Source organism: Pan paniscus, chromosome 14 (genome assembly GCF_029289425.2).
Source record: "Pan paniscus chromosome 14, NHGRI_mPanPan1-v2.0_pri, whole genome shotgun sequence".
Lineage (NCBI taxonomy): Eukaryota > Metazoa > Chordata > Mammalia > Primates > Hominidae > Pan > Pan paniscus.
In genome coordinates, this window is record NC_073263.2 from 37,308,618 (window position 1) to 37,325,932 (window position 17,315).

The 17,315-nt window shown below is 33.8% G+C and overlaps 1 protein-coding gene across 3 annotated transcripts in view; it reads right to left on the reverse strand.

The window, feature by feature from the left end:
- The window catches only part of TRPC4 (transient receptor potential cation channel subfamily C member 4), a 229,219-nt gene that overhangs the window by 142,719 nt on the left and 69,185 nt on the right, over positions 1-17,315 (reverse strand). For all 3 annotated transcript variants that reach the window (XM_003806917.7, XM_063595763.1, XM_063595762.1), the window contains one exon: positions 4,148-4,552. In XM_003806917.7, coding sequence (XP_003806965.1) covers positions 4,148-4,525 — 378 coding nt within the window. In that variant the 5' untranslated portion in view covers positions 4,526-4,552. The remainder of the gene's footprint in view (positions 1-4,147; positions 4,553-17,315) is intronic.

Below are 17,315 nucleotides of genomic sequence, written 5' to 3' on the forward strand. Positions count from 1 at the left end.
CCTGAAAACCAGGTTAGCATAGTATAGTATAAGACATCTAACATAAAATATACAGCTGTAGGTTTTCTACAACCTGCAACATCCTCTGAATCAGTGGTTCTCAAAGTACTGTTGCTAGACTGGCAGCATTAGCATTACCTGGGGTACTCACTAGAAATACAAATCCCAAGGCCTCACTTCAGACCTGCTGTGTCAGAACCTCTGCAGGTAGGTCCTAGTAGTCTGTGTTGTAACAAGCCTTTCCAGTGATGATGCTAAAGATTGACAACCACTGATCTAACAAAAAAATTGAAAAGCAAGGTCTGCTTCTGATAAACATTTACTGAAGCAGCTGAAACTGAAATTAAATCTGGACTTAGAAGACATCTAAGCTCTGCTAAAAATAATGAAAAGTCAAGTTACCAATCAATGGACTGAAATGAGGGTTAAGAAGTCATTCTCAGTTATTCCCTCCAGAGAAATAAGGTATTAAGAAGGTTAAAGCCAAGTTCAGTAAAGTCGTCAGAGACTATGAGTGCAATGATTCCTGCTTAGTGTAGAGAATCAGAGGCTCTCTGTGCTGTCTCCTATGGGAAAGAAATAAGCTATTACTCTTCTCATTAAAAAAAAAAAACCCAACTAAATTCAATACCCTGATTTATGAAGGACTACCTTAAATATGAAAGAAAATATTTAATGATCTATACTCATCTATTTATCTGGAAAGACCTGCATCTTTTCATTACATGCTGCATTGAGAAAATCATTTAATATACTAAAAATCACAAATCTGTAAAACATGTATAAGGTCAAAAAGAAAAAAACCAATGTCAGAACTGCAGGAAGATAAGGTGATTTTATTTGCTTCAATGTCCTCCTTATCATCTACATAACAATCCCAGACCCCATTCTTAAATCCAACATTTCTAATTAACTCCTAGGTATTAATACTAACAAATCAAAAAACTACGCATGTCCAATTTGGTCTCATAAGTGTTTTCTTATAGGCTTTATCTCAGTTAATAGTGTTAATTTTTTCAAGGTATAAACCTATCAACATTCTTCCCCTTTTTCCTTCAAGCCCTTCTCCAGCCCTCTACCCGCTAACATTTTGTATTTGCCAAATCCAGCTGATTTAACTTCATCATTTTCTGAGGATTCATTTTCATCTCTTCAGGTCTGACAGCCTTTATTCATATTCCCATGATACTTTTCTTTTCTGTATTCACAATCGGACCTTAGGACTCTCGAGAAAAGGAACAGTGTCTCCTCCTCAGGGCCCAGGACAAGGCCTGGCAGAGCAGGCATCTGGAAATTGTTGCCCAGTGAAAGCCTTTAAGTGTAGACAAATTCATCTGAAATCTCACAGCTCCCATGACCTGAGGATGACTATGAAATCTTTCTTTTTCCAGAGAAATAAGTTAATATGTGACAAATTTCTAAGAGAGTATATTTTGAATATGCATTTCTCACATTTAAAAACTACTAAGTGTTCTAAAAATCAGATTTGGATTTTTTTTCTTTTTATTAGAACCTCTTTCTTTACTCATTTTAGGATGTTACATTTATTTTGTTCAGTTGGATATTGTTGTTTTCAGGTTTTATCATTCGGCCTCAATGACCTCAACAAAATGAATGACGACGTGTCCCAGAATCTTTGGGCATACCATGAGTATGAAAATTAGGTGAATTAAAATAAAACACAAATGGCTTTCAATGATCACAAGAATAAGGAATTACACCTTATGAGAGAAAAAAGTCCTATCAAGGACATATTTGCTACTTACAACACAGTGATTTATGAAAACTGTCATTCCAAAAGATGTTGACCTTCCTTAGGAAATGAATTACCGAAGAAAATCACAAATAAACAGCCAGGCTCTAATGGGATTTGATACGGCCCAAGCACTGAGGCCATCTTTGTGTGCTATGCACGTTTCATGTTGCTGAAACTTCAGTTTTCATTGTGCAAGATACCAAGAATTCTGAGGGAGATTGAAATTACTCTTTCAAAATTATAAAGTTCAAACAAAATAATACAATTTTTGTTTATTCTCAGTGCCTTCACTGAAGAGGAATTCTAGAATGTACAAATAGAAAAGGAATTCTTGGCCAGCAGACTGATATAAGAGAAATCTTCCAGAAATACATGGCCTGGGAAATTTCAGACTCCTGGCAGATCGCAAACCTTGACTGCCTTTTATTAATAATCAGGATCCAGATCAAATGCCTGTAAGGAGCCAGGACCTACTTGTGAGGCTAGAGTTTAGTTCAGAAGTTGAACATCTTCCAACAAACACTCTCATAATAGCAGACATCTTCTCCAGACACAAAATTATTCTGGTCAGTACAAATGTCATTGACTAAAGAGACACTGAAATTTATGGCCAGTGTCCTCTAGAAGATAGAACTAAGAAGGTTCTTTAGTAATAAACATCAAAAACATGTTCCATGGCAGTTTTATTCTATAGACTTGCTGCAATCTAAAATGATTTACATCACAGCCAAAACATCTGTCTTATGGTTGCCTATATAGACATAAAATAAGAGAGTGTACAATATAATATCATTGCTATTAGAAAATGCAAATACTTGAGAGGTACAGCTGTGGAAAGAATTTCAGTACCACAAGGAGACTTAAGTAGTAGCACCTAAACTTACACAGATTAAAAACAGACTCTTACTCATTCCTGTCTGTGTTCTGTACCTCCTTAGTGGTGAAAGACTGGTATATAACATGAAATGTGTCTTTGGATATTACTATTAGCTGTCTACCCCAATCAAGGCTTGTTCACGTTTGAAAGGATACAAGAAACAAGCAAATTTTTGTAGCAGTAAACTTTTACCAGTATAATGAGAGTAATCCACAAACAACTGTTTATGAAAGAAACAACAAAATGCCAGCAAAGCAACAAGCAGAAAAGTATTGTTGCTGTGGAGTGCTGTTTTATCAAAGTCTTAGTTCAAGTAGGGGGAGGGGTTGAATGGGGATGAAACATAAAAAAGGGACCATAAAAACACAGGCTTTTCCCAGCAGACAGGGACACTCAGCTATAAAGTTCTTTTCCTAATAATGGCAAAGATTCTGATAAAAGTACTCTAGGAAAGCAAAGAGAGCTTGCTTGTAAAAAAAAAATCACACCTCCTAACAGTCTAGCATTTGCAGAGACCGAGATGTGTATATTATCAAATAGGCTAGAATTTGCTAGAGCTAAAATAACATCCATTTTATAAGATTTTACTTTAAAAGACAGATTTTTGAACCACTGCAGAATCTGCAGTGTCTTTGCAGTTAGTCAATTAGCCTTGATGCGAGGAAGTGACGAGTACAGTGTGAAAGGAAAAAGGATCAAATAGATAATTCAGACACAAGGCAGTTACAAAGGGAAGAGTCCAGACAGACAAAAACAGACTCCTTATTCATTCCTGTCTATGATGTCTCCACTTCCTTAGTGGAAAAAGACAGAGAGAAAGAAAGAAACACACATTGTATTTATAATTGTGTGCCATTTTAGTTTGTTTTCTGTTGATAACTATAAGGTATAGTTACATTTGCACCATCAGTAAAGTTGATGTAGTTAAGCCCACAGTCAGAGTTCAGCTGTCTCATAGTAATCCTTTTTGTTTCTTTCTTTAAGTCTCAATTTAAAAGAATCTACTAGAGTTTGTTAAAGGATAATATCAAAATTAGATGGTGCAACTCACTTTTGCAGTAAGCTGCAGAAGCCCAGAACAGGCAAGCAGGTTAAATAGGAAAATAACAAAATAATTCACCCTCTGATAAGGTAGAATGTAAGAAAATGAAAGGCAAGAGGAAAAACACCCACACATACACATAAAGTTACGAGCAACCTATGTTGAGCATTACATAGAAATGTTTCCAATTTATGAGCAGTCTACTTAAATTACTTTATTTTGCTTTAGCTCTCACAATTACTTATGATTTTCCAGGGCAGGAAATGCAAGTGGACGTAACTATCATAGGACATGAAGGGTGTACCTAATAGTAGTTTTCTGTTATAATATAGTTCAGATTTTGAAGCTTATATTTCTTAAATTTTCAGGGCATTTGAAAATCTAAAAAAAAAAAAAAAAAAAAAGAAAGAAAAGAAAAAACAAAAAACCTTCTGCAGGTAAAATAAATTAAAAACTGTATTTTTGCAGGTACCTGTTTTTCTCCACTAGGTTTTTTGTGGTTCAATAACAGCTCAACAGCTCCGACGACTTCTTTTCTGATAGCATGTAATAGAGCATCTCCAACATAGACATTAAAGCTTAAGAGTAGTTCGATGAGCTCCAAGTTCTCATTTTCAATTGCAATGAGGAGAGCAGTTCTTCCGAGAGGATCAATGCAATTAATATTGATTTTAAAATAAATTTCAGCTTCCTCTAGGGATTTCTTGACACTGGCATAATCTCCCTTTTCCACAGCATTCAAGTAGGCTTTTTCTGATGGCGAGAGTTCTGATTCTGCTCTTACTATCCTTAGAGGGATGCGGTCTCTATAGGGAGCATTAACATTTCTTTTGTAATAGAACTGAGCCATGTTTCATGCCATGCTATTTCTTTGTCTCTGAAAGTAGAAACAAAAAACACAAAGATTAGCGTTAATATGCTTTTAAAATTGTTAAGCATCATACTTCTTCTCCAACTCACAGTGATATCAATAACAACAATACCATTATTAGTAACTATTAAGAGTTAAGGGTTTTTTTTTCTTCAACAATATAAATACTAAATAGTTGTTCAATTATGTGGAAACGAAGTTTTCTTTTAAAATAAATAAAAAGAGATTAACATTTGGTAAACTATTTAAAAAGTTACTCTTAAAGTGAATTTTATCAGAGAATGCATTTATAGTTTTGGAAATTATTTACAAAGTTTATCATAATTATATATAGTTTTCAATCACTTTGAGTATCAGAGGCCATATTTTTGAGATCTCAAAACTAGACCAAGGATATTCAAATATATAATTCATTGTCAATTTTTCTAATTGTGGAAACGCTATTGAGATTATGTAATCCCATTATGTTTGCAAAATATTGTTAATTTGTCATATATTTGTTTTTTGTTTTGTTTTGTTTTTTTTTTTTGTAGAGACAGGGTTTTGCCATGTTGCCCAGGCTGGTCTCGAACTCCTGGGCTCAAGAGATCCACCTGCCTTGGCCTCCCAAAGTGCCGGAATTACAGGCATGAGCCACTGTGCCCTGCCCTCTATACTTAATGCTAGTAAGTAGTGACATCAAAGTTAATGTAAATTAACAACATTAATGTCAATAAAATATACTGAGCCCAATGAACATAATTATATTTTTTTCTCTCTGTGAGTTCATTGAGGGGGAAAGACATGTACTGAGAATATTAATCATCAAGATGAGTCTAAGCAATTCAATTTCCAAAAGAAGATTTGGAAAGGATTAAATGGAGAGAGAATTTATTATAAAAATGTTATTTTCTTCATTCTACTGCCTTTTAAAAATAACAATAAACCACAAGGCAGGAATGTATTCATTATAATTTTTTTATTTAGAAGTTAAAGTAAGGATATAGTTGAATATGAGAAAATTAATTCAAGTAAATGAAAGCTCATCTTACAATAAATTCACAAAGGTACTGGAAGGTATTGATCTGGTATCGTCCTAGTGATAGAGATTCATAGAAAAAAAGTATTACGTCTTGAGTATGATTTCTTTGTTGCTGTTAGTTCCTCTTGCATACTTATTATCTAACCTATTTTATTTTTCTGTGTTATTGAAATTGAACTCACATATTTATTTGGATATGTTTGCTCTGCAAAATTAAAATGAATAGGGTGTTCTAAGTACTTAAACATGCATATTCTTTTTAAATGATCTTTTCAACCCTAATCATTTTATGAGTAAATTAATTTGATTTGTATAATGTTTTAACCATAGGTTAAACATGAATTACATTAACAAATATGATTATATTTAATAATATTTTTATTTCGGGAAATTTTACATTGTTTGCATATTACCTCAATTTATTATTTTAATTATCAAGGAATTAATTTTTACCCTTTGACATCCAGATAATTCATCATGATTTCTAAAGTATCTAGGTGTAAGAGCTAATATGAAAAACTATTATTTCACAACTGGTATCTCTCTGGCATATTAAACATAGTATTTTGTAAAGCTACCTTCACAGACTAAGCAAAAAGTGAGTGATCAATATGTATTAATTTTAGACTTGCAAATTACTTGCTTGAGGGCTGATTATAACTTTAGTGTTGTGGGGATGCTTTAAATCACTCTAGAATAACAGGAATAGCATTTATATTATAGAATATCAAGGAGAATTTAATATTCCCCCAATATCACTAAAACTTGAGTTAAATCAAGATGATTATGATTCTATCTGTGTCATTGTAGTTATCTGATCCTGATTGCCCCCATTTTTTGCATCAGTGATGCCAATTCAATGTTGGCCTTGGAAAGGTGGTTGACACTCCCTTCCTTGGCACCTTTTTTCTCAGTCCCAGGTCAGAGTCTGTAACAGTGTGTGGGATCAATACCATGACCTTCACATCGTAATTTTATCAGGACTAACATCCAAATGTTTCATAATAAAATGACTGGTATTTATATTCAATATCAGCATTACGCATACCTTTTATTATCTTAGTTCTTTCTTATCCATGATTCTTGGAAAAATATATGAATTTTTATTTTAGAGTTGAATTTAAGTTTTCCTACCAATAATATTTTTAGCTTGAGACCGGTGTTTGAATGTAGCTCACCCAAAATACAGGCTAAAATGAAAATACACATGCACTTACACACATGCATGCACACATCAGTTCTGCAGGTGAACTATGATTCAATCAAGATTAAGAATAATGATAGAGAAGAAAAAACTAATGTATTTTATTTTTTTAATTTAGTTAATTTTATTAATAATACTATCTAATAAAGAATTAGGTAGAGAACAGCATTTTATTTCCCATTGTCGAAGTACAGAATGTCAGTGACAATAGGGATTAGTGGACAAAACAGAAGCTACTGGAGAATTTTGAGGAAGAGGGAAGATAAAAATAAATTAAGCTTATTAATATCTATTTCATTTAATCCAGATAACTTCCACAAATGTAAACCACAGAAGTTCATTTTAAAAAGAGTTACACTACACAAAAAAAGAGACATATTTTAGTCAGCACTGTAATTAAGAGATGGAGGAGGTAAGGGATATTTGCATTAGGTAATCTATTTCTCTATCCACAAAGTGATGAAATCAACACTTACCAAGGAATGGCTGAGAAGTTAAGAATGAAAGCATTGGTGCTAAGATCTTTTGTTAACTTTTATGACCTCTTTCAATCTCTTGGATTTGAAATAAGTATATAAGAATTTACGTTAGGAAGTCTAGACAGATTTTAAATACGTTTAAAATGTAAATAGATTTAATAAATAAAATTTAAATATTTACAATTGAATCTTAAAACACTCACAGGGAGAAAGACACACACACACACACACACACACACACACACGTAGAGAAGAAAGAGAGAGAGAGAACAACTTTGATGGCTAAAACCTTAACATAAGGGAGTAAGGAAGATCATATAATTTTTCAGCACATAGGCTTGTCCTTGATTACTTGAGATGCAGGGATACTAACTGGAGGACAAAAACAATCAAGTTTAACATTTTAAAACTGTGCTACATAAATGCAATAGCAAGTAGCAGGTACTGATAAGGCTGATGAAATCTCTGAGCTCTCACACTTATCATCTATGGAATTGCTGCTGGATAGAAAGGCTATTAAAGAACAGGAAACCCAGTATTGCAAATATGTTGACCTATAATGTCAAAATAAAACATTGCTCCTGATCCTCCACTTTTAGAATAAACTTTGGAGGGGAAATGATTTCTTCCCCCATGAGATTGCAGAATTTTAAGAATGCTTTCATTTCAATGTCTCCTGTATAACGCCAGAAGTGGAATGACTGATTTGTCAAATTATATTTAGAAAATTTGGAAGAGATGAGGAGTGATGGGGAAATAACTCAACTTCTGAGATGTGACTTTTTACATAAAATAAAAATTATTTCCCCTAAATGTGTTGAGGATTAAAAAGAAACAAGAAGGTAGAGAGAGCTACAACTTGACATTGATCCAAAGAGAAATTAAAATTGTCACTAAATATGAAAACTACAGTTTTCTAAGCAACATGAAGATATACAACCAAAAATTTTAGATATTTATATGTATCTGAAGGCATATTGCCTAAAGGATAAGTTTAGCTATATAGTGGAAAGAACAGTGAATTTGAGTTCCAAGGAACACAAAGGAAAGGAATATTTAATATAGAGAGATCTCCATTCTTTAGTATGTATTACTAAAGAGGAAATGAATTTCCCTGAACAGCATTTTATTTTCTTCCCTAGTTGACTGTGAAAAGATACATGTTTACGGGTGTAATCTCATGACACAGTAAGAAACAACTCCTATTTGTTATTAAGATACTATCACACATATGTAAGTTGCATTTATACTTTGTCTGGAATCTAATATGAAATAACTTTTCCCCAAATAGTGCATTCACACGCAATCTGATTAGAATTTTTTCTTGATATTTTCTAACATATTATCTCAATAATCTTTCACATAACATATACTCCACATAAAAGCATAATGGTCTGATTTTTGCTACCACTCTGAATTCCAGATCTTTTTCTAATTTCCTTAGGCAAGAAACGATACATACGTTTCAGTAGCTGCAAGTGTTACATAAAAAATATTGCATATGACTGAACTGTTTTGTGACTTAGTCCAGTCAAAAATTAACATGAATTTTCTCTTGTTTTCATGATGTCAAAGTGCAATGAACTACTAAATTTCTTTGAGAAGTTGTAGGGACATTTCTGTAAACCATGAAGATAAGATTACATTACTCAACAACAACAACAAAAACTACTTTACTAAAATATTTTGACATTTTATCCTAGGATTTTAAAGATGAAAATCAAGATTATACTTATTTTCAAAATTCAAGTCCCTTAGATTGAACAAGTACCACATAAAAAACTAAGCGCTATCTATCTCCATTTTAATTTCCTTTTAATTTTATTTTCTCATCTTCTTTGCAATGGTATATTCCCATTTTTAAAACATACATATCGAGGGGAATGGTATAGGCAGGGCAAACAATGTTATTGCGCTGGATTTTTACCTCATGGGATTGAGAAAACATATCTTTTAGAAAATAATGTGTAATAGTCGAAGTTTGAAACTCCACCCTGAGAGTTAGAAAATACGCATCAATCTATTACTCTTTCCCTCTGATTTCAAAAGAAAAGATGTTCTTTCCTCATTCCAGCTGCTAATCTTGCTGTCTGAGCTTTCATCCATTCCCATTTCTCTAATATTTCACACCAACCTTCACCCTCTTTCATACCTAAAGCCTCTTTCTACAAACCTTCTTCCCTTCATGTCACAAATCTACTTAATTCTCATTAAGTTATTTTTAAATTGTAATTATCTTTGGTAATTCTCCCTGTCCTAGCTCAGATTTTCTGTATTTTATAAACTTTAAGCTCATCTTCCATTTACTCATTTATTCTCTCTAACATGGTGTTTATCCTCATCATGGATAAATTTTATTTTTCTTAATCATGTCCTCCTAGTTGCCAAATACATTTGGCTCTTTTCAAGTCTTATGAGTTTTCAGTAAGTTCTGGTGACAAGCCTGCTGAAATGAAACTGGTCCTGCCTTGGGCTCCCTGCCGCTCTTCCCTAATGCTCCACCTCCTACCTCAACATGACCCTTCTCTCAGTGGTTTCCATAGACTCCTTTTCTTCAGTCTAAAGCTGAAATATTGATATGACCAGGGTCCTGCTTGTGGCTCTTTCCTTTATCTATCACTCTCCCTATTCTTATCATCACTTGCTGTTTAAAATGTTCCCTGAAAAACATACATATGTTTTAAAATATCCTATAAAATCTACGTTGCCAGACCACACATCTCCCTTAAGATCTGGACTTCTGATCTTAAGATGGTAGCCATTAGTCACGTGTGCCTATTTAAATGTAAATTAACTATAGTTAAATAATATTAACAATCATTTCTATGTCTTACTGGGCAGATTTCAACCGCTCAGTAGCATTCCCTCACTAAAATGTTGGTGTTCATCATCTTTTACACGAGCTACAGCAATATCTTTCCAAACGATCTTACTGATTTTAGTCATGCATACTTCCTGTTTATCCTCCCCAATGCCACATACCTCATCTTTCTAAGATGCAAATCTCATCAAATCACTTTCTTACTGATAGTCTCTAAAAGGCTGATAACCATTCACAGGTAAAACACAAACTTATTATGGAATACTGATTACTCCATGATCTGGCTTCCAAGACTGTCCCAGGCAAGTTTATTTTACACTGCCCGAAATACCAAACTACTTGGCTACTGTAACTCTAAGCCTCTTATACTGCTCTTTACAGTCTGAGTGCCTTTCCTTCCCTTGGGCACTTAGCAACTCCTGCCGCGTTTTAAAATCTTTCTGAAGCATCATAGCCTCTGATGATGTTTCTTTTCTTCCTCTCAACACACAGTTATATAGCCTTTTTTATGCATCTTTATAAACCCTGTGGATCTCTTAGATTTAGAACATTTCTTACTGGTGTGTATATAAGAGATTGGGAAGTAAACAATTCTGCATCAGCATTCAAAATTTGTAGGTGAATCAAGGAATTAATGATTATACTCTTAGAGTTTTACTCTGCCATTTTAGATTAAATAAATAGGGTCAGATTGTCTTAACCACTTGCCTAAAATTGTTTTAGCAATTCCAGTCAATAGCTGTTAAGCTATCAAATCACCTGTGCAAAATACTTTCTTTTTTTTTTTTTTTGCCTGTTTTTCTTTTCTGCACATCTTTACTACTAAGCTTTTGGCAGCTGTATGAGGAAATATAACTGTAATGTATAAATCAACACATGGCTAGCTCATGGCTCAGAAACATGTTTCTCACCTTTACTGCCTAAAATCTTCAGAATGGCACAAGACTTTAGTAATTTGCTGACGTTTACAGGGGAATATAAACACAGAGGGAAAAAATTAAGACATCTTAGAAAGCAATTTGAGTATCTTATAACAGAAGAAGTAGAATTAGTGTACCAGATAACAGGAGAATAAAACATGCATATTAATCTCTACAAAATTATAAAAAGGGATAGGAGAAAAACTTAGGAATAAGAAAACATTAATTAAGAAAGAATAATCACAGATGCTGGTAGAACAACACTAGAATTAACCAATGAACTGGTCATGAAACTCTCTCAGTTTGTAAAATATAAAAGTTAATAGAAATAGAGAATAGAAACACAAGGGCCAATATCTATAAAATAGTAGTTGCAGAAAGTAAAAATGAAATAATAGAGTATAAGGACTATTTTTATTAGTAATGACCAACAACTTTAATAGTTATAAAAAGATGCATAAGACATCAGAAAGAATTCACAGTGTCACACTGGACATGTAAGAACAACTCCCTTAGGGACAGAAAATATTCTAAAGGAGGAGGGAAAATAGCACATCCCCCATGAGACTGCAACCGCACAACTTATTAATAGCTATGTCAACATTAATTAGTTGTTTATTCCCTAAAAATTTTGCTCAGAAAAGATTGTAAACCAATAACCACTATTTGCATATAAATAATCACTATTTACATCAATAAATTTCTGCATGTCTGTTTAGCTGAGATAATATTTGCCTACCTGGGCAAGCAGCTCCCTTATTAAATAAGGTTACTTATCAGGACTCTCTTCAGAAGTCTCTTTTTGCTAAATCCACCAATCATAAACTATTAGGTCACAAAAATTGCCTCATCCTAATCATTTTCCCACCTTGAAAGATCAACCTGAAACCAACTGAGCACAGGCCAGAAAACTCAGTATATTATCCTGCCCCCTTTGGTGACATGGTAAAATTCAGTCCAGGTGACACTCTTCTTTACTGTTGCAAGTTCTATTGAACTTAGCTTTGCTTTAGTAGGAGTTTGTATGGTGACATATTTGGTGAGTTCAATATATAAAGAATCAGGTTAACATCATACCTCATAACAGTAAATTTGGAGGCAATAATATAAAGAGTTATTGCTTTAAAAATAGGGAAGAAAAAACAGAAGCTGTAATTTTATATCTTATTAAAATTATTTAAATGCAGGAAGGAATAACATTAGTCTAGTGCATATGACCTCAGTTTTTTACTTATAGACCATGTTTAGACATAGAAGTACACTATAAGGAAAGTATGAAGATGAAACAGGCCTGTCATGGTGGCTCATACCTGTAATCCCAGCACTTTGGGAGGCCTAAGTGGGCAGATCACGAGGTCAGGAGTTCAAGACCAGCCTGGCCAAAATAGTGAAACCCTGTCTCTACTAAAAATACGAAAAAAAATTAGCCGGGCATAGTGGCGTGCACCTGTAGTCCCAGCTACTTGGGAGGCTGAGGCAGGAGAATCGCTTGAACCTGGGAGGTGGAGGTTGCAGTGAGCCGATATCATGCCACTACACTCCAGCCTGGGCAACACAGCAAGACTCTGTCTCAATTAAAAAAAAAAAAAGGATAAAACGAAAAAGTTTTCTCTTATTTAAATAGTCAAGAGATTTTTTTGTCTGTTTTGCTCACTGAAATACACATGGTGCTCAGGAAAGGGTAATAGAGTAAAATGTTTAATGAACATATCTGTATGTCAAGATTTGTGTTTCAAACATTGGCAATACCATGGTGAATGAGTACCAATGTCCTGCACTCACAGAGTTTATGATCCAGTGGAAGGAACCCATGAAAATTAGCAAACACAATAATTATAAATTTCTATAAATCCTATGAGGGAAACAAGTTTTAAGATGAGACGGAGAAATTTGCAGGAGGAGAAGAGATGAAGACCTGCATGAGGTCAGATGAACAGGGATAGTCTCCCTGAAACATGAGAAATGATAAAATGCTAGCTATGTGAAAAGGTGCAGAAAAAATCATGATGTTAAAGGAACCAGAAAAACTTTGAGGCAGGAGGAACAGGATGCATTCTAGGGAATGACAGAGGGCCAGTTGGCAGGAGTGCGATGACTAAGGGAAAAAGCGGAAGAGATGAGTCTGCAGAACTAGACTGTAGCCAAAGGATTCAGGACAAGGACTTTGAAATTCATTCTAGGCATAATAGGAAGTTACAGAAGGGCTTTGTGTGAGATAATAACATAATCTGATCTCTGATTTTAAAGATCACTCTCACTGCTGATTAATTAGCAATTATACAAGCATGGAAACTAAGAGACCATCTGCCAATAAACCAGTGAGTTTCATCAAGGGTTTACAAGGAAAGTGGACACATTAACATATTAACCCCTAAGATTAAGATGCCATCATGACAGACTCTGATGCTAGCACAATATTCATGGGAATTTAAATGTCACATTTTTTAGTTTATTAATGTTTTTACTAGTGCTCTGATTTAACATATTTTGAGTAATCTTGCTCTAATCCTTATTTCCCCTAGCCCCTATTATTTGGCATAATTTGTAGAATTAGAAGTTTTTTAGGAATATATTTAGATGTATATAAGATGTAAAAACAAGAACATGTGCATAAATGTTATTACTACATCAGAAACACTTGTACTTCTTTCACTGTGTTAAAGACTCACTACTTGTCTTGTTTACAATGAAAGCATAACTTGTCATAAGAAAAACAATATTAAGAAGAAATGTGGGTGAGGGTGGCAATACATTTTACAAATAAGCATTAACAAGATTAGACAAAGAAAGGAAAATCATCTGTTTCACAAATGACTTATTTAACAGCAAAATATGTTCAGTGTTTCCCACCACAATCAGATCCTGTGGCCCGTAACTGACCTCTGGCTTCTAAATTTGTGTGTGTGTGTGTGTGTGTGTACGTGGATGTGCAAACAAAAAAAAAAGACAAAATGCTTAAATTTGGATGCATATATAGAATTTTTGATAAATATGTGATCCTTCTATTTTAATAAAATCACTGATACCAATTAGGAGATTATTGCAAATGTAAGAAAAGAAACTATGTGGCTTAGGCATTGCTGTTGTTTTTGCTGTTGTTGCAGTGGTGGCGGTAGTGTTGTGTGTCTGTGTGAGGGAAAAAGCCAGAGACGAGAGAAGTAATTAGACACAAACTGCAGAGTAGTGTATTAACAGGGAAGCGTGACAAATTAGAGTCAGGAATGGAAAAATAATAAGTGACGTTGAGACGTCTGGTTAGAAGCATTGAAAATAATATTTTGTAGCACCATAAGAATGTTTTCTAAATAGATTTTAAAGTTAAATATTAAAGCACGTAAAATGATAGGAAAATATAAATAAATATTAGTCTATCCTTTTGATGGAGAAGAGTAAAAACTGGAGAAATGACTGTGGAAGGCACCCTGTGCAGACATAGCATTTAAAAATTCTTTTTTAAAATTATACTTTAAGTTTTAGGGTACATGTGCACAATGTGCAGGTTTGTTACATATATATACATGTGCCATGTTGGTGTGCTGCACCTATTAACTCGTCATTTAACACTAGGTATATCTCCTAATGCTATCCATCCCCCCTCCCCCTACCCCACAACAGGGCTTAGTACTACAACCTAACACACAAAATTAAAATACAAAATAACTAGGGAAATTATTCAAAATACATATGACAAAGAAGAGTTTATTAAGTAGAAAAGAAAAACCACTAAGATTCCAAGAGTATAATGAACAGTCCCTTCGGAGAAAAGGAAATGTAAGTAGAAAATGTTTGACAAAGCATTCAACTTTGCTGACCTCTAAAAGCTTAGAAATCTACCAATAAGATAAAAGTTATTGTGTGCCATGTGATCAGATTACAGACAAAAGAAAACCCAATACTAGAAATGATGCAGTTAAGGAATTTCTTCATAAATTGCTGGTGGTGGCTTAAACTGAAGGGAAATTGGAAATATGTGTATCACTCTTTTGAAAGGTTCAAGTTGTTTACCCTAGAAATACCTCCTTCCAGGAACTTACTCTAGAGTTGTGTGGTAAAAGGCAGGTAATATATGCATAAAAGTAAACACAATTCTGCTATTAATTGTTGGGAAAAAATAGAGAGACTCAAAAGCTAATAACGGTCAAGTAATTCAATGAAGTTCTGAATATTTATTTAACAAAAATGTTCAGGTATTAAAATAATGCATATTGCATTTTACTGTCACAGGAAAATAATCATACTATGATAAGTGGTAGTCACGGTTAAAATTTTAAATGTAAGAATGCATCTGTAACAATGAAAAAACTTACACTAAAAAGGAGGTAACTACAGTTATAATTAAGAAAGGTTACATATGGGTAATTGATGATTTTTTTTTGTTGTTTAATAATGAGAACATAATACATCTTGATAAAAAATAAACATTCATCACAAAATAAAAGTTTATTTTGTTAAAAGGAACAATCATCTGTCCTTAATAACTAGCAAAGTCTCTCCGATTTAAAAGATATTTGACTTGTTTTTGATGACTTCGAAAGCTAACATCAAGACTAGTAGGTAGAAATTACAAAGAAAAGCTTGCTTCTCAACAAAAGGTGAACTTTTAATAGTTTAATACTTGTCCAAAGATTAAATACTTTATCTCAGAGGCTAGACGACTCCCTGTTGCCGGCAGTATTCAAACATAGAAGCAACAACTTGAAAGGAATGTGGGAGAGAGGATTCAATAACCAGATGGGTAGCTAAACTGGATAATCTTCAGTGAATATTAACACTGTGATTCTATTCGTCTCTGCTTTTAACATTGTCGCTGCCAACAAACCATGTGACCTTGAACACTTTACTAACTTTGTCACTCTTTTACTTTTCCATTAGTTATATTAAATGATCTCCATGCTTCAATCAAGCTATAACTTTTTACTTAATTAAAAAAGTACTATTGTTCTGCTTTGATACATGATTTTTCTGCTCTTCCTCATAGACTGGGTGTCCCATCAGTATATACCATGAGGTTTCCAAAGAAACTATCTCCAGAATTCTGTAACTGTTCAGATAAACAAAATTAAGAGACATAGTTTCAAATGTATTTATTTTATGATAACTAAAAAAAGAAGTTTTTGAACATCATACAGTTAGAATTTTCTAAGGTAGCCTTCAGTCTAAACATGTTTTATACAATGCAATTAATTTGGCTATTTTTTACTTCTAAAAATAACTACTGTTACATAAAATATGATCTTTCTTTAGATAATATGTATTTTTTAAAATAATTAAACACATATGTTCAATTAAGCTGGATTTAGAATTTCTTACTAGGAATACAGTTTTACAAATTCACACATGTATTTTTTTTTTTATAAAATAAATTCATCAAAAATGGTTTGTTCTGGCATATTCTGTGTTGGATCAGGATGATTTTGCAGGCTGAGGATGTAAAGTCACATAAAATACAATCCCAACAGGTAAATTTTGTGTATATGTAAATTATACCTCAAATAAAGCTGTTAAGACAACCACCATCACCAAACCCTGACCAAAGAGAGGACATTATGAGGTGGAGGAGGAGCCTTGTTGACAGTCAGTGGTAGACACTTTGTGGCAAGGTCTTCAGTTTAGACATGAGCAATGTTTTTGGAGGATTCAGAGGAGAAAGCAGCAAGCTCTATCATGGGGGTAAGAAATGCTTGCTGGAGGAGGTGGAGCTTCACCTAAGTATTTAACTATAAGCAGATATTTTCCCAATGACTATACGGAAGCAAGGAATTCTAGGAGGAGGAAGCAGGATTCTTAAAGTAATGGAGATGCAAAAGAGATTCCCATTTTATGCTAGTTTCTGCTCCTAAAATAACTGCCTTTGTTTTTCATAACCAGTCCTACCATTACACAACAACTTTGCTGCTGTACCTTTTCAAAATTTTTGTTACTTCATTTAATCCTCTTCTAATTTACTTAGTGACTCTTATTATTTTTACCAAATGGTGAACTTTCTACTGATTATAGACATTTGGGAATATGAAAGCACTATTCAAAGTCACAGGAGAAGGCAATACATTTCTGTGGCTCAGATAAGTTTAATAACTCCCTCAAGGTCATACAGCTACTAAATGTTGCATCCAGAAGATGCAGCAAAATATTAGCAATGAAAATGCTGATGGTTTCAGTGAGAAATCAGGGTCAGATGTGGTAAAAACCTTCAGGCTAAATTCGACCCCACATTTCCTGACGATTTTTGGTCACGGCAGGCAGGAGCAAGAGTTCTAGCAGAGATGCTCCTGAGTGAGGCTGGTCTCGGAATTTTGTTCTTGCCTTTATTGCTTAAACAACCAG